We start from the raw sequence: 27,040 nt of genomic DNA, 5'->3' as shown, positions 1-27,040 counted from the left end.
GTCGACTTGATTGTACAGATACTATTTAAACTGAACTGAGCTGGATGATGACATCACTGAATTCAGTGATGAACTGCATTTAACTGAAAATTGAGTGTTTACTAATGTCCTTTTGCATTGACACACTATTTTCCTATTTGATACTGTAAAGCTGCTTTGGCACAATCTGTATTGTTAAAAGCGCTATATAAATAAAGGTGACTTGACTTGACTTGACTTAAAATCACAGGGCAAAAAGAAAAAGCTCACTTGACCAAGCATGTTTAGACACAACTGAGGTCAACTGACTATCTGAAAACTAAGATTAACTATGATTGTTGTCTATGCCATATTTTCTCTCTCTCTCTCTCTCTCTCTCTCTCTCTCTCTCTCTATATATATATATATATATATATATGCACACACACACACACAGTATGCATGTATGTATATATAAATTCTGTCACCATTTGCTTTCATTTATGTTATTCCAATCCAAACCTGTATTACTTTCTGTCCTCTGAGGAACACAACATATCATATTTTGTCATAATATCTTTGGAATGTGAGTAAATGATTATTTTTGGGTGAACTATCCCTTTAAATAATGATGTTGTTGTTCTGTGACTTACCTGTGGTAACAAAACCCACACGAGTGGAGTGTTCCAGCAGCCACAATTCAGCCGGAAGTTTAATATTCTAATGTGTGAAAGAAGGTACTTTAAAAACATCAAAACTAAAACACTTTAATATATGAAGTACATTCATATTCTCCAATATTGTGTTCCACTGTGAACTGTTACCTCTAATAGTCATGACACCTACACTGTACATCGACTGATTCATTCACCCTCTTAAACGCTGTCTGACATTTCCCCTCTTCAACAGTCGCCCACATCAGGAAGTCACTATAGTTTGAATTTACCCATATGTGGATTACTGACACACAAATATCATTCTCTTAACAGATCTGTTGTAGAAACCTGGGGATTTTTGTTTTTGGTGGAGATTCTTGTAAAAGTATAGAGAAATGAACTGTAAAATTAGGAACATCTGCTTGGTCTCTGAGTGCACGTAGTCTTTTTTTTTTCGGTTCCTCCATATTAGAAAAAGGGGAAGGAAAGGAAGTCCTATAAACAACCATAATGTAAATAATATACAAATATTTTATATTGCAAATATTTTAATATTTTATATTAAGTTATGAAGCACTCTTTCCATTATAAGTATACTTGTATCACTTAGAGCTTGGGCAATACAAATGAATCTATACAGTCTTGGCAATGCAAATTAGACTCCCAGCATGCCTTATAAGCCGGTCACTTTTCCTCCAAATCATTAATGAATGAGTCAGTGTTTATATATATACAGTGGGTACGGAAAGTATTCAGACCCCCTTAAATTTTTCACTCTTTGTTATATTGCAGCCATTTGCTAACTTTCCGTACCCACTGTATATATATATATATATATATATATATGATTTCATTACCAATGCCATACATAGTATTATAGATTCTAAGAGAAGTGAATATTGTAGTTCTAGAGAAGGGACACCAGAATAATGACTTAATCTCATTGTTTTTGTAGACTTATATGGAAATATGAGATAGAGGCGATAGAGACAGACTTGAGACTGAGTCCAAAACTGAGACACTGTGATCTGAGTTGTCATGCATATGAAGTTATTTTTTTCATGGGTTTGAACGTTCCTGTAATATTAGGAGATAAAGATGGGTAAACAGGTCATATAAATATAGTCGTTATTAAACACTGCCTCAGTGTAGATGACATGAAATAAAATAATATTTGTCTGGATACTTTATTGAATATAACTTCCTAAAATGAAAATAATAGTAGGGTTCAAAAGGAAATATGGCATTACCATGACATTGAAGATTTTATGTGTATTATCTTGAGTGGCTTATTACCTTATTATCTTAACCACAGCTGAAACAAAACAAAACAGAACAAAAAAAAGAGAAATGGTTATTTCACCATTTGTAGCTTTGGCTATATAATGTGAAAGGTACTATATAATCTAAAAGTTCACATACATCAACAAGCAGTTATTGTAGGATTTTTTTTTTAATCAGTCACCAAAGCTGATGTAAATGCTACTGTTGTTTGTTTGTTTGTCAGGCGGTGCTTGCAGTAAAGAGTTAGTTGTTGTCAGACTTTTTTACTGTTCCAGACAGTGAATCTCTAGGCCTACAGTGTAAAAGGTTACAGACTCCTAAAAAGGAACAGTTCAAGGAGGTTTGAAGCAACACAGCAACTTCCTTCCATTTTTCCAAACCACAACTCCCCATGCATCTTCTGTTCTGGGGTATTGGTTTTGACCTTTTTCCTGTTTTTGTCTGTAGTGTCACTGATACATTATTTCACTTCTCTTCAGAAGATTAACTATTTGGCCAGTTTTCATAGTAATTATTTTGATGCAATTCAGAAACTATGTATTTTAAGTCAGCTAACCAATCACAATGAGTTTTCAGTAAACCTTTTACATACATTTAAGTTTGAATTTTAATTCAGTTCCCAAATTCCCAGCCTCTCTAAGCCAAATTAGCACTCCTGTTTTTCATCATGAACTGATGGAACACTAAAATGTCAATATAAGCATGCACAATGTGTGTAAAGGGGAAGTGACATCTGTTGTACTGTTCATGATCTTCACTTTTGGCTTTGTGGCTCTCTCTTCTGGCTATTTGTTGTAATTGCACTGAATTCAAAATTTGCCTGGCTTTATGGACTTGGTCAAGACTAAAATAAAATTTGGGACCAGTCATTGTGAATTTTATAAACTCTTTGCCTCCAGGATTGTATATCTGCTCTACAGCATATGATGGGAAGATTTTTTTTTAAATTCTACTCTAAATCTACTTTAAAATCTATCTATTTTTTAAAACTGGTCATAACCTTTTAAAGTTGGTTACATAAAAATGTAGATTAGTCTATGTTGAATCCAAAAAATAAGACTGATTGCCACTTGGCTAACTACTAGTTGGTCAGATTAGTTCTTAAGACACAGGCTTATGCAACTTGCCCCAGGTTGAGCATCTAGGACCCACAAACTAACTTATGCTGTTTTTGGAAGGGTAGAATGTGTTTTTCCATTTAAAAAAGGTCAACTAGCCAAAAAACCACACACACATACACACACATACAAAATGTAACATTTCGTTTCATTCAAGGTACATTTTGTAACTCCTCCATTATCCATATGTTCTCAACTTGATTGTTGCAAAAAGGTTATCCTTTGGTAATAGCCTCTTAAACTGAATGTTTGAGCTAAAATGGATAACACATAAACCCGATCACTTTATTTAGTTTTTGATTTTATTCTTTCCAACTGAAACAAAAGGTGTCATGTAAACATAGCTAGTTGTTGGTCAAAATTAAATAACATCATTTAAATACTAATTTGTCCATCTTGATAATTATGTTGCTGTAAAATAGCTCCAAATTAGAAATAATCAATTTAAGTCTTCTTGTGTGCTGTGGAAGCTCATCTGGACGATTTAAATGGATGATGACACAGTTGATTTTCAGTGTGATTGTCAAGTTTATCATCCTGAGACACTACTATGATGCATAAGGAGCCATTGAGATAAAAGAGTGACTCTTTCCAGTAAGACAGCTCGCTAAAGTTTCTTAAGGGGGTTTTGGGCATGATCTTGCTCACTTCTTTGCACTGTCTTAGCACACATTATAATTCCACTTGCTTGTGCTATAGAGGGCAGGTAAAAACAGCAACCCCTTAACATACCTATAAAGGGAGAGACTTCAGTCAAAACAAAAAGAGTCATTCAGTGACTCACTGGTCACATCCCAGTGTTGTAATGATTAAGGATCAAAAGGGTCACTGAAGAATCAGTGATTTAATCTTTTCTTGTGAATGGAATCAGAAGATTTGAGGCATTAGGCTACATTGAAATCACCACAAGCATTGTTTCTTGGCACTAGACTGCTGTAGCTCATCATGTCACTGCATATAAATATTTGTCATTTGAGCTATTTATTATTATTATTATTATTATTCAAAAGATCAATTAAAAAACTGAAGAACAAATTCTAGCACTTAAATATATGTGTGTATATATGTATGTAAGACAAATGTGCAATAATCTTTGAACAGCATAACAAAATATTAACGACCAACCAATAGCTTGAAACACTGTAAAATAATCCAGAGGTGAGATATTTGCTGTTGTATTGTAAATCTCATATAGTCAGTGAACTGTGTTTCTTGTTGTTGTTTATAGTTCAAAACCATTGCTGTTGCTCAACAGCACACTGCTCCTCTCTTTCTGATTGCTTCTGGAGCTCATATGGATTTTGTCGTTGCCAAACACGTCTTTGGAGGAGCCTTCAGGCGAGGTCCTGACCACACTCGAGAAGGACATGCTGACTTGCTTCCTGAGCAGTTTGAGTACCTTTTTCTTGTATCCCTTGCAAGCAAAGAAGTAGATAAAGGGATCCAGGCATGAGTTGAGGTTCATCAGGCAGACGGTGATGTGAAGGGAGATCTGAAAGTCATGCAGTTCTGAACAGTCCGGCTTGTACCGCAGCTTTCTGATCATGTACTGCAGGAGGTCGATGTGATATGGGGTGTAGCACACCACGAATACGAGAATGACGGCGCAAATCACGCCGATGGCTTTACGACTACGACCCAACTTCTCTGTCAGTTTATTAGACTTGGCCAGGAGGCGGAGCTTGGAGCAAAGTGCCGAATAACACACCAGGATGGTGATCACAGGGATGCCGAAGCCAATCAACACAGCTACGATGAGAATGACAGGCAGGTTGTCAGTCTTCTCGAAGTTGGGATACTCCATACATGTTATATGACCACTTTGCTCCACGTTCGTCATGGGCATTGACAGCAAAGGCAGGGTCTGCATCAACACAACAACCCATACGGCAGCACAGATGTACCGCACCTTCTGAACCTTTCGGAATCGGGAAAAGCGCAGCGGCAGCACCACTGCAATGAAACGGTCCACGCTCAAACAAGTCATGAAGTTGACGCTGGCATACATGTTGATGTAGAACAGCAGCGCCACGGCCTTACACAAACCCTCCCCCATTGGCCAGTGGAACCCCTTGCCATAGTAAACTGCACGCAAGGGCAGAGCAAGCGTAAATAAGATGTCCGACACCACCAGGTTGGCTGAATACAGAGTTGTAGAGTTGATTTTTTTCAAATTAGGCCAAATGACATGCAAAGCCAACACATTGCCCAGCAGTCCCACAATGCAAATCAGAGAATATATTGCAGGCAAAAAATACTGTGCCCAACCACGATGGTCATAGAGGTTGGTACAGGTGTCAGAGTCATTTTGGGTGGCGTTTGTAGCTACTACCATCTCCATGGGGTCAGTTATGAAATCTGGAAAAAGGAAAACAGATACATTACTACAGAACTAAGAAAATCAACCCATGCTTGTATCAGGTTACACAGTGTTGTTTCACTAAGGAAGTGCAACAAGCTTGCGTCCTTTTTTGTAACGGGCATACATATCAGGCAAAGGAAATGGCATAAGCCACCTGTGGTTTCAAAGCACCCGCTCGCCCCCCCAACTTACTACAGCAATGTTTTTATAAACATGTCAAATTATTTTTTCATGTGTGCACGGAAGTTTGTGATACCACCGTGAATGGCAAGGAAGTTTTATGTCAATCATCAGTGCAAATGCAAAGACAGGAGGTCCAGACGAGCACCGCGCTCCACTGGAGCAGCAAAAGGTGTTTCCTGTCAGTCCTACAACTACCCGAATTCTGCACCCTCACAAAGACCTTGACTACTAGAAAAACATGTCTAGAATACAATAGAGTAGGATACAATTCTCTGTGATGGGGTAACAATGATTGTGTAGCGGTTAGTATACTTCTGCAAAGCTTATATCCATTTTTCCTTTCCAGGGACTAGACTATTCTGATTCGAAAGAGATCGAGAGGAAAAACAAAGCAGGTTTTTTTTTTATATGCTGCTTTAGCATGTTGCAATCATTCATAATTGTTTCACTGTATTGTAGAAACCATGCTATACATAGATTTGTAGTATGATAATGAATCATCCATGTGCCAGTACACACAGTACTCACATGCTCTGAAGCAATACAACAAACTTGAATGGATATTTAAGTTTATTTGAATTTGAATTCACAGAATATATATATATATATATCTATATATGAATAATTATTAATAGAAAAATTCAGCTTGAACATCATTTCACACATACTATTTGAAGCAAGAACTGGTCAAAACAGCATCAAAAGAAAGAAAATATATATATATATATATATATATAATTTAATATTTTTTATTATTATAAAAAATTAATACATTTGTTATTATTAATAGAAAATTTCAGCTTGAACATCATTTCACATATACTATCTGAAGCAAGAACTGGTTAAAACAGCTTCAAAATATTCAAACAAAGTGTGCAAATTTCTGCTGAGCTGTTTCCTAGAGTATTTATGATTCTTGTCTAAAGTACTATTTGTGAGATCCAAAAAAAAGTTTAAATTAGTCCTGCACAAACATTATTACAAAAACATATGTACTTACCAACACTTTCTTGTGCCGCAGTTTTTGTGCCTTTTTTGTGTCAAGTGGTCTGATCATTGCCGTGTCAAAAGTGACACCTCCTGGTCCAGCATTAACCACGTTTTCTAACACACCCAGACTAAGCGATGAAATACTGTTTCCACTTTGCTTTTGTAACCATGACGACGACATAATTTCCTGTATTTCTCATCGAGATCTGCCCAGTTTTTTTTTCTTTTTCTTTTTCTAAGTAGTTCGATCTTGAGTGAGGACCTCTCGCTGTCACATGTTAATTGCCATCCTACACGTGTTTGCGTTCAACTGTGGATGAAAGGATGAAACACATCATGACTTTATAACCCTTGTTAAGGTTTACTTTGAAAATTGTATTTGGTTACTGAATTTGTCAAATTTGTGACACAACTGGCAATAACATAAGTAGAGAAAAAGGAGATTTATTTATTTATTTATTTATTTATTTTACATATATTTATGTTCATGATGAGGGGGAAATAATCCAGCTTCATTTATTATATAGTTTTATTTGTGAATTAGTAGGGTAGAATTTTAGTGGTTTTTAAATGGACAACTGCACTTGATTTTTCTTCAGTTTTAATAAAATGTGTTATTTTGATTCTTTATCGTGTGGTTTACAGCATTATTGGGTGTGACAGTAGTTGTGAAAGTGCGGAGTTCTTCGTTCTATTGTTAGCAGTTGAAAATTACATCTGAAAGCTTTAGAAAGACTTCCCTGTTTAGTTTGAAACATCCTATTGGCACCTGTAGGCTTACGTTACAACCACTTAAAACACAGTTTTGCAGCTAGCTATGATAAGTAGCCAGCTGATTTGTCATAAATTTTGAGAATACAATTTTTCCAGAATACACAATTTTGTTCTTCACAACGTTTGTTATCTAATGAAACAGTTTCTGGCTGTTTTTTTTTTTTTTTTTTTTTTTTTTTTTTTTTTTTTTTTTTTTTTTTTTTTTTTTTTTTTTTTTGTAATGTTTTGTAGATTCCTTAGTGTTGAGGTTGTGTATTCCCATTAATACGTATGACGTTGATGACAACACACAGAGACATCCACAAAAATGTATTTCTTTTGAATTTGTGGTTTTTTAAATACTTTCAGAGCCTTTCTACTTTCACTAAACAGAAATGCAGAAGGTTATTTCCGGCTACTGTCTCCAAAGCAACAGTTCTATTAACTTTTGAGAGGATGTGGCTTTTGAGAAATCTTTCCATCTTCTGCTAAACACCCTTTAAATGTGTGCAATAAAAATTTGTAACCTTCATTCCATATATGCAATCACTGTATAGCATTAAAAACAATGACAAATTTATTCTTGTGATGTCGCCTGTTACCAAAAATCAAAAACATTAACCTTTTTTTCCCCTCTCCATGTGGTGAGACAATGTTCATAACTTTTCCAAAATAACTGAGATCCCCAATACAATGAGTCCCATTTTTTGTGTTTGCGTGTAGGCGTGTATATTTAGGTATAAGAGAATGAAAGTCTCTGAAATATATGTGCTCTGTACAAAATCACTGGTGATTTATTTAATATCCAATTAAAAATCATCCTAGTCATTTGTCTTTGTCATACGGTTGTCAGCTTGTTCTTTAGCATATTTTGAATGTTCTCACACCACACCCTCTCCTGCTCTTCTGTTTTTTTTACTCTAAATTTAAACAAAACATTCTAAAAGCATTGTAAAGGTGAGATGTTCGTTTCACTAGTTAACCCTGTTTTCTGTGAAAATGAGTGTGATAAACAGGAAGCCTGAAATTAAGTAATGGCTTCTGTTTCTGCTGTCTACAGATTGACCTCTGTTCCAATAGCACTGTGGCATACACACCTGCTGCTTCTGCACATGCAAGAAAAACACATTTTTCAAATGTGTAAGCAATAATATCTCACGTCGAGCACATGGCATATATAGCTGTTAACTATTTCCCGGTGGTGCTTTTCACACAGCTAAGGGTGTTTTTCACACCCTCTGTGGCCTCCAGAACTCTCTTAAACTGACATTTACTTGGGTTTAAACCCATCAAGGGTTGATCCATGAGCCGCTTGAGTGTTAATCTTTACCGCACGTTACTTCTGGAAGATTGCATATATCAAAAATATGCTGTAAATTCACTTTGGATATAGCAATCCACCTACATCACGTAGTGTTTCATGAATCTGTCCGTGTCTGAATGGAGAAAATGGATGACTTAATCAGTCAAAATAGTCAAAAACATATACAAAAACAGACTGAATGTGTCTGCTTAGCTTCTAAACTGAGAGCTGGTGCTTTTAAAATCACGCAGACAGGGATTTGTTCCTATTAGAGTCATATGTAAAACAAAAAGCCAATACAAATATTTTATAATCAATTCCTCTTTGCAATTTTGACATACCAGTATCATTTGGGCCACAAACCCCGCAGAGACTGGCTGAATGCTAGCTGAATTTGTTTCATTTCTTAAGCATACTAGACAGAAGTTTCAGTTTTGACTCATAGCAAAAGAGAGCTCAGTTGTTTTGAGTGTCAGCAATACACTTGAAAGTTTTAACCAGACTTACCATCACAGAATCTTTCATTTTAAAAGACCAGCACATCATACTGAAATCTTTCAACAATTGGCAGCTGAGTCTGACTTTTTTTCTTGTTGGTAAGTAAAAGCGTGAAACAGACAGTAGTAGTAGTGTGAACAGCCCAGCTGAACAACAGCCCACATGAAATATACTCACCAGAAACTTTATTAGGTACATCTTGCTAGTACCGGGTTGGACTTCAGAACTGCCTTAATTCTTTGTGGCACAGATTCAACGAAGTGCTGGAAACATTCCTCTGAGATTTTGGTCCATATTAACATGATAGCATCACACATTTGCTGCAGATTTATCGGCTATACATCTATGATGCCACTCTCCCGTTCCACCACATCCCAAAGGAGCTCTATTGGATTGAGATGTGGTGACTCTGGAGGCCATTTGAGTATAGTAAACTCTATGTCATGTTCAAAAAAAGCAGTTTGAGATGACTTGAGCTTTGTGACATGGTAGGTTATCTTGCTGGAAATAGCAATCACAAGATGGGTACACCATGGTCATAAGAGGGTGGACATGGTCAGCAACAAACCTCAAAAAGGTGTTTAAACTGCTCAGTTGGTACTAAGGGGCCCAAAGTGTGCCAAGAAAATATCTCACACACCACCACCAGCAGCCTGAACTGATATAAGGCAGGATGGATCCATGCTTTCATGTTGTTTATGCCAAATTCTGACCCTAACATCTGAATGTTGCAGGAGAAATCAAGGCTCATTAGACCAGGTAACCATTTTCAAATTTTCTATCATCCAGTTTTGGTGAACATGTGCTTTTCTGCATACCTCAGTTGTAATAAGTGATCATTTGAGTTACTGTTGCTTTTCTATCAGCTCGAACAGTCTGACCATTCTCCTCTGACTTCTGGGATCAGCAAATCATTTTTGTTCACAGAACTGCAGCTCACACATATTTTCTCATTCTCTGTAAACCCTACAGATGGTTTATTGTAAAAATTCCAGTAGATCAGCAGTTTCTGAAATGCTCAGACCAGCCCATCTAGCACCAACAACCATGCTACCTTCAAAGTCACTTAAATCAGCTTTGTTGGATGTTCCACATTCTGATGCTTGGTTTGAACTTGAGCAGATTGTCTTGACCATGTCTACATGCCTAAATGCATTGAGTTGCTGCCATGTGATTGGCTGAATAGATATTTGCATTGACAGACAGTTGAACAGGTATTCCCAATTAAGTAGCCAGTGAGTGTAGATGATATTGAAAAACAGTATTTATCTTTTTGTGTAGTGCAGTACATGTTTTGAAATTGAAATTCTCGATTCATAACCATGGTTCAAGAGACAAAATGGTGTATAAATGTTGAGGTTCTTTAGACTGATGCCTTCTGCTGATGTGAGTTTGTGGGTTGTTTTCACACATTTTCCGCCGTGTTTTTTTTTTTTTTTTTACTGTAAACAGATGACAACTCAAAATGTTATAGTAGTTTCACAATATTTTTATTAGCTACTACTTCTTATTAGGGGAAAAACTTCCCTAAATCATAATCATTTATCACTAAAAACTCATAAAATCATTTGTAAAGATCATTTAATTGAACGCACATGAACTTGAACTACAGTACTTTTTTTTTTACTTAAAATGTGCAATAGCACAAAGTTGCAAGTACAAAACACAATAGTATTTTAATATTAGAATGTACAATTCAGTTTACATCATCTTCATAAATTTAAAAACATTAAAACTGTAAAGAAAAAAAGAAAAAAGTACATCGCCATTTTGCTTTGACCGATGTCATTTGAGTGCACTTAAAGGGATAGAATGAGAATTCATTATTGAATGCTATAGATAAAAAAGTCTATAGATAACATACAGTATATAGATAACACAACTAATATTAAAACATTTTTCATATATATACTATAAACTATTCTGGATGAAAATATTTGAATAAGTAAATTGTGGGTAAACCCTTGAGCACAAAACCTACTTTTGAAATAACCATTTTATAAAAGTTAACAAGGCTTCCACAGAAAATTGTATGGAAATTGTAAATAGGTACAATAAGAAAATAACAAATAAAACACCTTAGAGCTAATAATGCTTTTCATTTGTATTATTTTGTAAGTCGCTTTGGATAAAAGCGTCTGCTAAATGATTAAATGTAAATGTAAATTTTATTTATACACTGTAAATACATTCCATATTTAATACTAAAATATTAAATCATTAAAATATCACACCGTGTTGTTGTGCTGTGTTAGCGCCACTAGTGGCAATAATAAACATTTTTCTGACACTAATAACTTTCTCAGGCTTGCACTTTAGTGATCAAACTAGCAAGCTCAAAAAAGGGAGGGAAAAAAAGTTCGGCAAAAGGCGGGATCGAACCCAGGTCGATCGCGTCAAAAAGCCAATGGCGCGCACTTATCCATCTGGGCCACTGGAGCCAATAATTTACAGCCACTTTTAACTACATGTAAATAGACACCCCGTATTTTTTATTCCATAGTAAGGGCAATTCATACAATACATTTAAACTGAGCTACTTTAATACCATCTCCGAACTTTCTACCACGACTCTGCTGTTCTTCGGCTGGTTTTTCCTTTTGTTTTCGGATTTGTCATTGTGTTTTCTGACTTGTTATAATGTTTTCTGAATTGTTGTTGTGCTTTCTGAATTTTTATTTTGTTTTTTAGACTTGCATTTGCGTTTGTAATTTGTTATTTTGATTTCAGAATTGTGATTTGTTTAGCACTTCTCGGCCACCGTACAACAGCCTGTCAGTTGTCAAAAATGTCATGTTGCTTATAAATACTAAATTGTCTAAACTTGGCTATTGTTTTTTTTTCTACATTAGATCAATTTAATTAACTTTTTTAATAAAGCTTGTTCAACAAAATGGAAGGTGTATTAGTTTATTTATTTATTTTATTTTATTGTAAATTAAAATGCAATACATGTGCATGGTGGCAAAGATAAGATTGCAGAGCACCAGCAGGAAGTTAGAGCTTGTGGTAAGGATGTTCTTGCTGACTTCACACAACTGGGTGTTGGGTTATCTGGCAAACAAAAAACATGTTTATCACAGTATCCAGTTACTACAGTGGTTCCATTTAGTGGAAATTGAGAACTAGAACTTTTGGTGTCATTCACAGATATCCTGCAAGATAAAGTTGCTTGTTTATGCCAGTGTTGTTGGAAATATATTTGGAAATTATCACATATCTCCCCTGACTGAGTTTTGCTTTTCATATTTGGGAAACATAGTTATATGAAAGTTTGGTCAAGGTGGTCATGAGTTACATTTTTCTAGATATAGATTTGCAGCATTGCCATTGTTTGACATGGGTTATTGTGGTCGTCATGGCAGGGAGTTCTTATCATCCTGCTATATATATTCAGGAAATGTATAACAGAGTGTTTCTACTAACTATGCTTTGGTTGCTTCCTGCCAAACAAGCTAGTTGGTGCCATCCCCATTCCCCACGAGGAGGGCTTATCCAGCTTGAGTCTTAGGCTGAATTCAGAAAAGCATACTATTCTTGCTTTTTCTGTATTGGTTCCTCCTCTTAGTTTCTTCCTAGAGGAGGATCTTAAATATCTAACTTGAGTTTTCTTTGGCACATTCTGTTTTGGCTTGCTCACTCACTGGGGGTTTGTAAAGCTACTTTGGAATAAAACGTATTGTGAAAAGCAATTTCCATATACTTTGAATTGAACAACGTAATATATAAATTAAAAGTTATTTTGTTTGCCATTTCCAATAACCACAATAACTGGTACCCAAAGTTTTTTTGTGTTTAGTCACAAGATGGCAGTAATGCTTCATTAGTGCATTTTTTAGGATTCAATAGAATTCAGTCTTGTTATACTGTACTTAGCATGAGCCTGAAAGTATATTTAGTGTGAACATCCATTTGCACAGCTACATACCTATTGGAAATCCATTAATTCTATGACAGCCCTGATATAATTTCATAACTTTATATCATAAATCACAAACATTGTACAGCTGTAACTATACATTGTATAGTTCTTTTCATATGTGCTTATTAACTATAAAGTTAACCAGAGACTGTATGGCATACTGAACTAATAGGAGTTGAAAATAGGATGGAGGATGACTTTAAAGTAATAGTTCACCATAAATGAAAATTTGCTGAAAAATTACTCACCCTTGGGCCATCCAAGATGTAGATGCGTTTGTTTCTTCATCGGAACAGATTTTGAGAAATTTAGCATTACATCACTTGCTCACCGGTAGATCTTCTGCAGTGAATGGCTGCCATCAAAATGAGAGTTTAAACAGCAAATAAAAACATCACAATAATCCACAAGTAATCCACACAACCCCAGTCCATCAGTTAATGTCTTGTGAAGTGACAAGCTGCATCTTGGATGGCCTGAGTGTGAGTAAATTTACAGCAAATGTTCATTTTTGGGTGAACTATTCCTTTAATTTGACATTCTATGATGCCTCCTTCAGGCTGTAAATATGAGCAGCAGCACCAATAAATAATACATAAATTATTTTAAATCATATAGAAATATAACATGCTACTTTATGGCAATTTTAAATTGGAACATGATAATAAATTACTGATATCCTCATTATTTTGTGAAAATGTGAGTTTTCCTTTCAAGATTAAAGTTTGAATAATTGTTCATACAAACCACATGATTAAGTTTGGTGCTTACATTTTTAGTCAAGACTTTAGTCAGGAGGACAGACACCATATTGAACTTTACATGGATAAAAGGAGACTGAGACATAGAGGTACAGTTTTTACAATGGTACGTACTGTAAAGGTACTAGATCACATACTTTTCAAAACTGTTTTTGTCTACTGAAAGGTTTTTATTGGAAAGATATTTTGTCATTAAGTTTGACGCTGACTATAAGGTCTATGATTTCCAGACTGAACTGGGAAGTTCCGTAGCAGAATATCAGGCAATCTGTTTGTCATCACTGATGGACATTTTGAACTCCATTAATCTAAATGAAGGCAACAAGCCTAGAACAATCTGCATTTTTAAAGGTCACTAGGAAAGAAAAGATTTTAAGGCTAATTTGGGTCAAAAAAGGTTATTAAATTTGGATTACCTCCCCAAAATCTGAAACAGATTATACCACAATAAAACTGGCATATTAAAAAAAATAAACAACTGGCATATTAAATAAATAAATGTATCAGACCATTTTTTCCTTTGCTCTGACCGGGGATTAGGTCATTATGGTGGACGTGTGAATGCAGCAACCCACTGTTACTCATTTCACAGAGGAAGGGGACGTTTGCGTAGACAAAAAAACATCCGGTTGAATTAGGGGTCAGAGAAGAATTAGGGTGGAAAATATTAATGTAAAACTAAATTATGTGACTTTATTGGTGCAAAAACAAACAAACAAATAGATAGATATGATCCATTTAATTATTTATTCACTAATTTTTGCTAATTTTGTCTGGAAGATATTTTTAATAGATATGAAATAGTTTTATATAAATATTCATGAGATCCGGTTAACTTAATGAAGTACAAAAATGTTATTAATTTAACTTACACTTTTTGTTGCCGTGAGTGTCGTGTGCCACATATTTTGGGAAACTAGAGGGTGACAGTGTGTGATGAGGTTGAACAAATGTCATGTTATTAAACCCATTTAATGCTTTAGCAGATACTGTGCATTTGTAATCATTGTTATATTCAAATTATATTCTCTGAGTATATATTCTCTACAAAGACAATTTTGCCACCCACATTATCTGCCACCTACATCCTTATGTTTTGTAGGCTGCTACATGCTTGCCACATTCTCCGCATTTTTTTATAGACATGTAGCTTCATGGAATACACAACAAAGTCTAGTAAACCACCTGTAGCAGCTAAAAAAGACACTTCATGTGCTTGTGGTTATGTTGATATCCTGTTCTGAAGCTCAGGTGAAATTAAGCAGGAAAAAGAACACTGCTGCCATGTGGGTGTTTAACACCCACGTGCTCCCATCAAACACGTGCTGCCATACGCTTTTTGGTCCCTGATGCCCACACAGAAGAGTGTGATGGTGAAGTCATCTCTGTTTCGTAGTAACACTGTTTCAGTTGATATGTTTCATATGTCAGAGCTACAAAGACTGAATCAAGTGGCATGACCTTCTAAGAAATGCTGAGATGTGATTCTGGTTATAGATAAATGACGACTTCTTGTGACGCTCAGAGTCATGTTGTGCATTCCCAGGGGTTGATAACTAAATGGCAGATTAGGTCATCAAAAACATTTTTCTCATTTCTTTCATTGTTGGGTAGGCAGCTGGAGATGATAAGTGAAATAAAACACAACAGCTTGTAAATGAACCTCTTTAATTGGTATTCAAAGAAAGCTGTTTAGCACAATTGACAGCTACATTAAATTCCCAAATGGAAAATGCTGTTATAGGGGTTGTCCAAAATGTTACACACACATTGTGAGTGTCTTTAAAGCAAAACATAGTATTTACACAGCAGCTTACAGAAATACCAACAGATATTAACATACACCTACCTAATCACCCATTCTTACTCAGAATTTCTCCTAGCCTCCTTGACCTTATGTGGGTTGGGGGGGTTGGTGGGGGGGGGTTGAAAACAGAAATCAGAATTTTCCATTTTAATTTTAAGTCTATGAATTTCATTTGACGTCAATGGCAGTCCTACATGACCAATTAAAAAAAAGTCCAACAGCATATTAATCATTCAAATAAATATTTTACACTAACAAATGAACATTGTTCAGTTATAAATGCATATGAGTATTAAATTCATGTTAGATTCATATTCAAATTCATAATGACCACAAAAAAAAAAGATAAATGCCAACAGAATGTCAGTGACCTTGTTATGTCAGATATCTTAAATTCACACAAAAATCCCAAAACAAAATAACAGACTCAAAGACCATCAATGATAAGAAATGTAATGCCATTTGCTCAGAAATATAAGGTATGAAACTCTGTACTCTACAGCTATCCAACCGCATTTTCACACGTGTGCAGATATTTCCTCTGCAGTCTGCACCATCAGATTTTTCATTGTGTAATTTTGCCCCTCATGTATTACTACTGCTGTTCTCCTGCATGCTCCTGGAGGATGCTGAAACGGAAATGTAGCTCTTAAAAAGACTCATGACTCTCTGCTTGTACGTTTTGATGGCAAAAAAGTAAATAATAGGGTCAAGGCAGCTGTTAAAGTTCATCATGGCAACAGTTACCTGCAGGGACATTTTCAAAGTCTTTAACCCCTCACAAGAGGGCACATTGTTCAGCCTTCTCACTGCAAACTGCATGATGTTGATGTGGTAGGGACTGAAACACACCACAAAGCTCAGCAGAATGAGCAGGATCATATTTTTGGCCCTGCTGTTGCTTCCAGACCTGTTGGTAACTGGGTTTTCCTTGGCCGTCTTGTAGAGCTTGCAGCTGACCTGACTGTAGCAGCACAGGATGAGTCCCAATGGAAAGAAAAATCCTATGATGCAAGCGAACAGAAGACCTATTGCCATCATGTGGCTATCAAAATTGGAGAACTCCATGCACGTTCGATGACTGGATCTGTATTCCATGGTGCTCTTGAAGAGCAGAGGGGACGTCTCAAGAAGAACCACCACCCATGCCAGAATGCAGATACCTCGTACGACTTTGGTTTTCCTCAGTCTTTGACACCTCTGACGGTGCAGCATGGCCAAGTAGCGATCTACACTGATGCAGGTCATGAAGGCAATGCTAGCATAGGTATTGCTGTAGAAGATCATGGTAGTCAGCCGGCACAAGAAATCTCCAAAAGGCCAGTCGAAGCCTCGGATGTAGTAGGTGATCCTGCCGGGAAGAGCCAAGGTGAAGAGGGTGTCGGAGATGGCCAGGTTGATGATATATATCGTGGTGGAGTTCATCTTCTGCTTTTTCTGACAGGTGATGCAGAGGACCAGGCTGTTACCTGCCACGCTGATGACAAAAACCAGGCAATAGAAAATGGGAAAGAGGACCCGAGCAGACTCCTTGTAGATGAAAACGTCGCAAGTCTGGTTTGTGTAGCTGTCATTCATTGGCATTGTCTGTTGTGTAGTTTGATCTGTCATGTTCCTGAGACAATTTGGGCAAATACAAAACTCTTAACAAGACCGCTGAAATGGTGGAAATAAATACCAAAACATTTGCATCTGCTTCATGTTTAAAAATGTTCAATAAAATGAAATATGTATATATTGTTGTGGAAACTTTTGGAGCACAGTGTTTTATATATATAATATCATATTGTGATCCACAAGATTGCACATCAGTAAGTCACAATAATTGACTGATACTCACAGTAAGTTTGATAGTCTGTCTCTTCTTGAATTGGATAGTGATGTGACAGACTTAGTGAGCGTTTTTGCTGAATTACTTCAAAAGAAACCCATCCCCTTAAACCTGATTGGTTAAGCTCAATTGGGGTTAGGTTAGGTATCCTGTAAATCTCTGTTAGAGTGAAATAGTCATTTTTGTTTCCTATTTAATGTCTTGTTTTATTTGTTTCCTTCAGTTTTAATTACTATAACTTTTTATTATTATTATTAAACCTATATTATATAAATACTGTTTTCCATTAACACATTCAGAGAAATTCCAGCTAAAATATAATAAATGTTCCAATGGCCAGGTTTGCTGTAGTCTTAATGTCAATGTATTTACTCATATTTTCATTATTAACAGTCAAAGAAACATGCTACAACGCCTGCGATAATAGCCTACACTTTTTCTGGTTATTACAGCTCACATACAACCACAAGCTCCTATTTCTGCAGCACTGACCCAGTTAACATGCCAACAAGTATGTTGAGGTATACTTTTGCAGGGCTTAACAGCATCCCTTTTCAAAACCATGAGGATAAATGTAACACATCCCAGGCACGGGGAGCTTTAGACGGACCAACAGAAGTCACTTTAAGTGTCAAGTTTAACTGAAAACAAATCATGCATGGTTGTGCAACTTTAATGTAGTATGAAAACACAGGTAGTCTGCTGTACCCAGCGAGCAAGTTTATAACCACACTATACCTCATCCTCATGTTCGATATATGGCAGCAGTTTCCCAATCACTTGGTTTTCTGTTGATGAAAGTGGTAAAAAACAACAAAAAGTGCTGCCATTCATTTCACAATACTAAAAAACGTGAAGTAATGTGTGAGAGATGTTCGCTTAAAGATATCCCTGTGGTCTTTATCTTGCAAAGAGTCTGGCACTATATGCGCTCATACATAATCTTTGAACATAACAGCAACTGCTGTGCAACTTGCTACAGATTATATTTACACATTTGCATTAGCCGTTATAGATATTCATAAGACTGTAGTTTTGTTAATACTTTACAACAAAGTTCAGTTGGTTAAAATCAATGTAATATCAATGCATTCGGTATCATTAACTAATAATGACCAATACTTTTCCAGTATTTATAAATCTTGTTCAATCATAGGCATGATGAAATAAGCATATTAGAGCAGGTATTAAAGGGATAGTTCACCCAAAAATTAAAATTTGATGTTTATCTGCTTACCCGCAAGGGCATCCAAGATGTAGGTGAATTTGTTTCTTCAGTAGAACACAAACGAAGATTTTTAACTCAAACCGTTGCAGTCTGTCAGTCATATAATGGAAGTGAATGGGAATCACGGCTTTGAGAGTCAAAAAAGCATACACAAACAAAACCAAATTAAACCCTGCGGCTCGTGACGATACATTGATGTGTAAAGACACGAAACGATCGGTCTGTGCAAGAAACTGAACAGTATTTATATAATTTTTTACCTCTGTTTCACCGCAATGTCCGAACTGTCCTGAGCGCGTCCTGAGCGCATCCTCGACAGCCGGCGCGTGACGCGTCTTTTCTTCTTCTTGCCTTACGGCAGATTGCATACTTAAAAGTGCATTACCGCCACTTATCTCTCAAATGGACCATTGACACTCCTAATTGATATTGTAGATAGAGTGTCAATGGTCCATTTGAGAGATAGGTGGCGGTAATGCACTTATAAGTCTGCGATCCGCCGTAAAGCAAGAAGAAGAAGACGTGTCACGCGCTCAGGACGTGCTCAGGACAGTTCGGACATTAAAAAACGATATAAATACTGTTCAGTTTCTTGCACAGACCGATCGTTTTGTGTCTTTACACATCAATGTATCGTCACGAGCCGTAGGGTTTAATTTGTGTATGTTTTTTTTTTACTCTCGACCGTGATTCCATTCACTTCCATTATATGACTGACAGACTGCAACGGTTTGAGTTAAAAATCTTTGTTTGTGTTGTGACAAAGTCACCTACATCTTGGATGCCCTTGGGGTAAGCAGATAAACATCAAATTTTCATTTTTGGGTGAACTATCCCTTTAAGCAGTAAGAATATTTCTGTCTTAATCTTCAACTTCGCATGTCTTATAAGCATTTTATTAAACTGGCTAAACAACTGATATCAATTACATGCACAAAGGCTGCAACTGGTAGCCATGGCATTTGGCATGGCATTTTCACATCCATTAATAATTACTGTCATCTGTGTCTTAGGTGCTGGAGCCCTGTGAGGATGATTGAGACGATTCCCCTGATGCATAAAATGTGAAATAATACCCAAATACAAATGTGGAGGATTACAGGTCACATTTTATGCAGCATTTTATGAGCAAAGTCCCATTTTGTCATGAATGAATAATATAGTGAATAAAATAATGAACTTCCTTAATTACTTTCAATATTTTCTGTAAAATATTTGCATTTGAAATCCGGTTCAAGTGAAAAGAAAGATATTATATCAAAACCTTTTTAGGAGAAAATTCCAAGCTCATAGTGATTTGAAATTTGATGTAAACACTAAACACAGTGACTGACTTCATTCAGGTTTCCCTTTTTTTTTTCCTGAAGATGATGTTGCACGTAAAATGCATAATTCCCTACAAATCAGTTTCATCCTGGCCTCCCTCCCCTTTCTGAACAAACAGAAAAAGGTCAGACTCCTAAGAACTGACTTTCATGTGTGTCTCATACTGAGTCATCACTTTCAGGGGACAAAAATCATAAAATAGACTCATTTCGTTAACAGGAAGTGTCTGATTATACTGAAGCATGAAAGCTAGTACTGACCAACAGTATGCTATTATCTGAGATGCTGTCCACACGAGGAACTGGTGTTGTGACCTGTGTGAATTGTATCATAACTGACTGGTGACGATTAGTGACCTTTCACTGCTCTCGAAAACCATTTACTTCAATTACAGAGTAAAAACCAGCTGAAACTTAATTTACTCGCCCTCATGTCATTCCAAGCCCATAAGACTTTTATTTATTTTTGGAACATAAATGAAGATACTAATGTTTATTTTGAAATAAAGACTAAATTAAAGCTGTTTATCAAATAAACCAATGTCTCTTCAGAAGACTTGATTCATATGGATTTTTATTTATCTATTTATTTTTTAGGAGTCTAGGAGTTATGAGCTCTTTTGCGTTCAAATCTTCTTTGCCAGTCTCTCCCCAAATTGAGCTCTACCATCTGGCCAAGTTTCAAGTCTCTGGGACTTACGGTTTGGTCTGCACGAGTTTTATGGCAGAATAATAATAATAATAATTATAATTATAATAATCTTTACAATTACAATAGGATTTCAGCAGTACGCGCTTGAACCCCTAAATATTGCTGCAAACAGCAATTACTGGGGTTCAAGCGCTTTAAGGCCTTTAAGGTGCTATGCTTTTAGTGTCTAGGCCAACCTGGAATGTATGGCTGACACTAAAACACATCAATGATGGAGAATACGCTCACAGAGACACACACACAGAAATTAAATGGTTAAACTATTATATTAATACTAAATAAACATGCTTACACATATGCGCGCACACACACACACACACACACATTTTGTTGCAGATATAGATATTTGAAATAAATGATAGGTAACAAAATACTTACTGCAAATCTCTTTTTAACAATTTATAGATCATTTTCAGGTTTAACTGTAATCACAATCTGGCAAAATTGTCAAAAATGATATAAATCTGTATAAATGAAGTGGTAAAGTTTGACTCGATGTGATTTTAAATGTTACAACAGTCATTTTATGATGTCTAAATATAAAAGCAAAACCTATGAAAAGTACTGTTTGAGCTGAATGAGCACATTAGTGGTCCTCTGCTGCCAGTGGTTATAATTGCAATTTCAGGGAGTTTATCATAGACATATAGGGCCATATTTTAACGATCTAAGCACATGGCCTAAAGCGCACGGCGCAAGTGCACTTAGGGCGTGTCCGAATCCACTTTTGCTAGTTTGTCACCGCGTCGGGCGCATGGTCCAAAAGGGTTGTACTCTTAATGAGTCATGGGTGCCCTGGTGGCAGCCGCATATATCGCTTATTAGGTAGGGCCGGTGTTCTGACAAATAATGCTACCTATCAGATTATGCTACCAACACTGTATTTATCCTACTGTAAGGGTAGGTGTACATGTTAATAAAGCCTCACACCTTATTAATATCATGCTGGAAGCAACATCTGATAGGTAGCACTTTTCGCTATCGAATTAGGCCTATGCTATGTTTTAATGGGAGGTAGCAAAATCTGACAGGGTAGCACAAATCGTCAGAACACCGGCAATGACTGGTTTGGTTCCGATCAGGCAAAAAACCTAGGACTAGTTCGCAAAAGTGCAAAATTCAAAATGAGGGACAAATTTGAATACCAGAAATGAAATCGGAGAATAGACTTTCGACAGAAATCTATCAAAAAAATCTCTCAAATATATTTGTTTGTGTCCTGAAGATAAACGCATTTCTTATGGGTTTGGAACAACACGAGGCTGAGTAAATGATGACAGAATTTTCAATTTTCATTTTAAGTCTCTGAATTTCATTTGACGTCAATGGCAGCTAGTCCTACATGACCAAATAAACAAATTTAAATCCAACATCATATTAATCATTCAAAGAAATATATTACACAAACAAATGAACATTGTTCAGTTATAAATGCATATGAGTGATAAATTCATGTTAGATTCATATTCAAATTCATAATGACCACGAAAAAAAAAAAAGATAAATGCCAACAGAATGTCAGTGACCTTATGTCAGATATCTTAAATTCACACAAAATGTGGTCAAAAATCCCAAAACAACATAACAGACTCAAAGACCATCAATTATAAGAAATGGAATGCCATTTGCTCAGAAATATAAGGTATGAAACTCTGCACTCTACAGCTATCCAACCGCATTTTCACACGTGTGCAGACATTTCCTCTGCTGTTTGCATAATCAGATTTTTCATTGTATAATTTTGGCCCTCACGTAGTCTATTACTAATGCTGTTCTCCTGCATGCTTCTGGAGGATGCTGAAACGGAAATGTATCTTAGTGACTTTGATGGTTTTAAAACTCCCCTGTTTTTAAAATTAGTTGTATATATGTATGTATTTTCAGTGTTACAGTGCTTTCTACTGTCGCAGCTTAATATGCAGAGACAGCTATAACTTGTATCTGCATATTGAAGCCATTCGTAGGCAGATTTCCCCTGAAAAGAGTGAACGCGGTGGTTTTGTGGCACATTGTTTGTGTCGGTGTCCTGACATTTGCTAATGGTATGAATATTGATTAAGACTAGCTATTCATTAGAACAATTAGAAAAATGTTCTGGGAAACATAGTTGTAAACAAAAGGCCACAAAAATAATATAACAACCTTAATATACTGTTAAATAAAGCAATCCTTTCTTTTTAACAGAAATAAAACCTTTTTATTCTTTCGGTGACCACTAGAGGGAACCAAAATCTATCAAATCCGCTTAAAGGAGTAACTGCCTGGTAAATCCATAAATGCACAAAAAGTTACAAAATATACAGTACATATCACATATAATATATGCATGAATATTCAACGATAAAAATATTAATATTTTTACATGAATGGGCTACACTAGTTCAACATCACTTTAACCTCACCATATTTTTACAAGCTAACATTTGCCTTATGATTGACCCAGCAAACGTGCTGAAACTAACACTAGTAGTTTACTTTCTTCACATTAGCAGAACTGCATCTCATTTAATCACTGCATGATTAGCAACCTTTGGCTCCCTAAACTGTAATGCAAACATTGGGTTTTCCCAGTGTTTTGTTGCCGAATACGAATTAGCTGATAAGCATGAAGATTATCAAATTCAATTAACAGGATCTATCATTAAAATTTTACTGAGGCACAGGAGAATTTTACTGGTTTACACTATATACAAACTGGTGAAAGATCAAATTGTTGGTTTAAGTTAAAGGTGCAGATTAAAAATGTTTTACACATAAATAAATAGTATTTGAAGAAAAATGTGTTGAAAATCATTAGATGAATACTGAATCATATCAGAAGTCTAATACAAGCTGTTTTTATTCTGCTTAGAGCGGGTCGTCTCATGGGGGCTGACATGTTGAGATCACATGATGAGCCGAATTCAACTGGTTTTACCTTGGTAAACCTCCTGTTATTGGACATTTTCATTGTGTAGCTTTAGTAACTAATCTGATCTTCTAATGTAATGTTGTCAACACATATAGCCTGATGTGACCCATTTAGATTTGAGTCTCAGCCCGCCCGGGGTAATTATGATATATCTCTCTCTCATGCAACTGTTCTTTTGATCTTCGACTATGAATTCATCCAGGCTGAATGATAATGATATGCTGAAATATCACTTTTTAGAGGCTCTCTGGGTGTGTGAAGAAGAAAAGAATGACTCTGGTGGGCTTTGAAGCTGCCCTGCCCCTTTCAGAGCCGTCATCTCTCCCGCCAGCCCTTTGTTGGTGGCGATGCTGGTTCTTTGTCAGTGGTCTCATGTGGCTTGTGTCCATTCCCATCATCACCAATTACACGTGGCTTTCTCGGATGCACATCTCTGACGGTGTCACTCATTTACACTCGCATGAAGACGCCCTGCGTACCTTTAGCTGCTTGTCAAATTTAGCACTCTGTTTCCCTCTTACGGGAATCGACACTCAGAGTGTGTTTTAGAAAGGAAACGAATGTGTAGCGAATACGTACACAAATTTAGTGAGAGGTGGTAAAAGTGCCCTGTGTATGTTTGCGTGTTTGAGTGCAGATAAGGCCACAGGCCCTGCGTCGCTGTGTTTCAGACTGACAGTGTCTGTCAGGCCTGGCTCTGGGCTGTGTGTAGAGTAAAGGCAGGTCTGCGCTTCTCAATTGCACTCAGCGGGGGACAAGTGCTCGGCTCTCAGGGACGCCACAGCCAGCTGGCTTCACATAGATGAGCCGTGCCCCGACTGTCTGCCCTGCAGGGTGTGTGTGTGTGTGTGTGTGAGAGAGAGAGAGAGAAAGAGAGAGAGAGAGAGAGAGCGAGAGAGAGAAACACATGAGAGGGAGACACAGAGCATTTTCCCTATTTATGTGAAAAAAGTGTTTGATTCTTCCACGGTGTGTTGTATGAAGTAGTTTTCTAAATCTTTTATAGGAACTACAAATGTAACATTTATTTTGGAGAGATCCTGAAGCAGTCTGCTTTGGTTTTGGTAGGTGGTTTAACAATGTGTTGGTGGTTTCACAGCACATTCCATGAATATGATACACTTTGGTATCCTGCGACTTTTATTTAAAGCATTGGAATGACAAATTACATGTTTTGGGTTATGAGAACTATGTTTTACTTTCTTGTGTGTATTTAACAGTTAGGATCATACAGCCTACAGCAGTATCATAATGTGACATCTATTGAGTTGGTATTCAGTTCATTGTAGTAAAAATCATTTAGATCGAAAATGGGTCCCTTTGATTTCTTTACATGTGTTTGCCCTTTTAACCATCTTTACATTAACAATTGGGTAATTGTGCTGCAATTGTGGTTATTTAAATATACAATGTGAAAATATAACTACAATGACTAGATAAACAACAGACAATATTTTGTGGTAGCCTAACCAAGATCAAACGAATATGTATTTTTTCGTCAAGTTCATCATTTACTGCATCCCAAAATTTGGTCCCAAACTAACTAGCCCCTACTGAGTGACAGCTTAATTTAGGCAGCATTTGCATCCCTGTTACTTAGAAACCTTCTTAAATGCTGACAGTTTTTTTATCTGTTTTTATGTTTAACATTTTTCTATTTAATTTGTGTGTTTATAAAAAAAAATAATAAATTTAAAGAGCTGCAGGTCCTATTTTGTACTCATGTGAAAGTGCCTCACACCCACAGTATGAACATGTTGCAAATTCAAACATCTGCATCATTAACCTCTTAACCCGAGAAAAGATTTTTAGGAAAAAAAAAAGTTTTATTTCATGTCTTTACATTGTTTAGAGCATAAAAAAAAGAAAAAAGAAATTTTTTTTTAATTATATTTCGTTCATAAGTTATGCTATGTCCTTCTGTACAGGACATCCAGACTTAAAACTGTGGCATGTATAGTCTCAGAGAAATACACCAACATATAATGTCCTCATATGAGGTCACAGGGTCTCAGGAGGTTAAATCCTAATATTAAAATTCCAAACTGATTAATGTTGAATTGAGCAGTGAAGTCATTTTCTTTTAATTTGACCCTTGAACTACAACTCGGAGTGATTTCTTCTTTCTGATTAGAGTCTATGATTTTGTGTGAATGTTTTTTTTTGTTTTTTTTGTGGAAGTACAGGTTTAACATAGAAGCCATGGTTAAAATATAGCTTTAATTCAAGTCACTTAAGACTCGCCTTCATGTAGTCACATTTACAGGTAATTCTTTAATATATTTTTTAAATGCTTAACTTAGCCTTTTTGCCAAATTACCTTGTTTACATTTTTTTGATAGATTTATGTCAGTGGAATTTTTTGTTCCTTTTTTTTTTCATTTCTTTTGCATTTCCTTTTTTTCCCCCCAAGTTAGTTTAGTTATCTAATCTATGCTCATTTTATAAGTTATAAAACCAAAAACTGATCTCTAATTCTGCTTATCTGCCTGATAAAAAGCCTCTGAGTAGTTTATGATTACTAGCAGTATCCGATTTGATTTTCATTTAATGAATATAAAATGAATATATGGGGAATCAATATTGATGCAGTTCTGTGTTTGAAGATATTGCCTCTGTACTTGGCCTGTATGGTATAGCCTATTTTCAGGTCATGTGAGGCAAAGCCCATATTTTGGATGTCAATTTGGCTGTTTTCATATTGTTTTATTCACAGAGAGTGGACTAATTATTCCAGTGTGGCTGTGCTGTGGCTAACGGAGTGACAGTTGGCGTTATCGGAGTGATCAGTCTGCTTCTAAGCCTCTGCTTTAGCCATTTGACATATATTAACAGTAATTGCTGCCACAGCCACAATGATGTTTTGTAAACCATATGCCATTTTCCAGGAGGATGGTCAGCAGGAATGCAGGGTGGAGGCTGGTGCGTAAAGACGTCTTCTAAACCACATAAACACACTTTTCATCATGAATCTCTACTATGAAAACTTGTCCTCCGGCCTAAAGGTTGGTCACAGACAAAAACAAACACTTAATCTCAAGGGGGATTTGTGTTTTAAACATGTAACCTGGTAAAATTGTATTTTTAATCATACCAGCAATTACTGGGTTTGCTTTCCTGTAAAGAGAGCTGTATTCAATTGTATAATCCTGGATTTATCAATTCCAGTGGTTTCTCAACTGGTGGGTCGTGACCCAAAAATGGGTCATATAGGTCTGTTCTGACAGTCATGGACAATAATGCTAAATGCGCACCATAAAATGCAACCATGAATTTGTGAATAGCTAGGACAGCAAAATGAATATAGGAAAAAATACTTCCCAAATGTTTAATATGCATTTATTTAGTTCAAAAATTAAGGCTGTGTATTCAATTATCCAAGTAAACTTTCAACTTGCGTCACATGCACTCAATGAACAAAACACAATTAAGGTAAAA

At 36.2% G+C, this 27,040-nt stretch overlaps 2 protein-coding genes across 2 annotated transcripts; both read right to left on the bottom strand.

Annotated features, from left to right (window-relative positions):
- Positions 1 to 4,051: 4,051 nt before the first annotated feature.
- Positions 4,052 to 6,750, bottom strand: LOC107748620 (G-protein coupled receptor 183-A-like). Its single transcript, XM_016563501.1, has 2 exons — positions 6,562 to 6,750; positions 4,052 to 5,374 (listed from the first exon to the last, which is right to left on the bottom strand). Exon 2 carries the CDS (start codon positions 5,355 to 5,357, stop codon positions 4,239 to 4,241), a length of 1,119 nt encoding a protein of 372 aa, XP_016418987.1. The 5' UTR covers positions 5,358 to 5,374; positions 6,562 to 6,750; the 3' UTR covers positions 4,052 to 4,238.
- Positions 6,751 to 16,152: 9,402 nt separating this feature from the next.
- LOC107748619 (G-protein coupled receptor 183-like) lies at positions 16,153 to 17,466 on the bottom strand. Its single transcript, XM_016563500.1, has 2 exons — positions 17,436 to 17,466; positions 16,153 to 17,210 (listed from the first exon to the last, which is right to left on the bottom strand). Exon 2 carries the CDS (start codon positions 17,204 to 17,206, stop codon positions 16,181 to 16,183), a length of 1,026 nt encoding a protein of 341 aa, XP_016418986.1. The 5' UTR covers positions 17,207 to 17,210; positions 17,436 to 17,466; the 3' UTR covers positions 16,153 to 16,180.
- Positions 17,467 to 27,040: the final 9,574 nt, after the last annotated feature.

Source organism: Sinocyclocheilus rhinocerous, unplaced genomic scaffold (assembly GCF_001515625.1).
Source record: "Sinocyclocheilus rhinocerous isolate Xijiao unplaced genomic scaffold, SAMN03320098_v1.1 scaffold410, whole genome shotgun sequence".
NCBI lineage: Eukaryota > Metazoa > Chordata > Actinopteri > Cypriniformes > Cyprinidae > Sinocyclocheilus > Sinocyclocheilus rhinocerous.
This window is presented reverse-complemented; position numbering and strand designations above follow the sequence as displayed.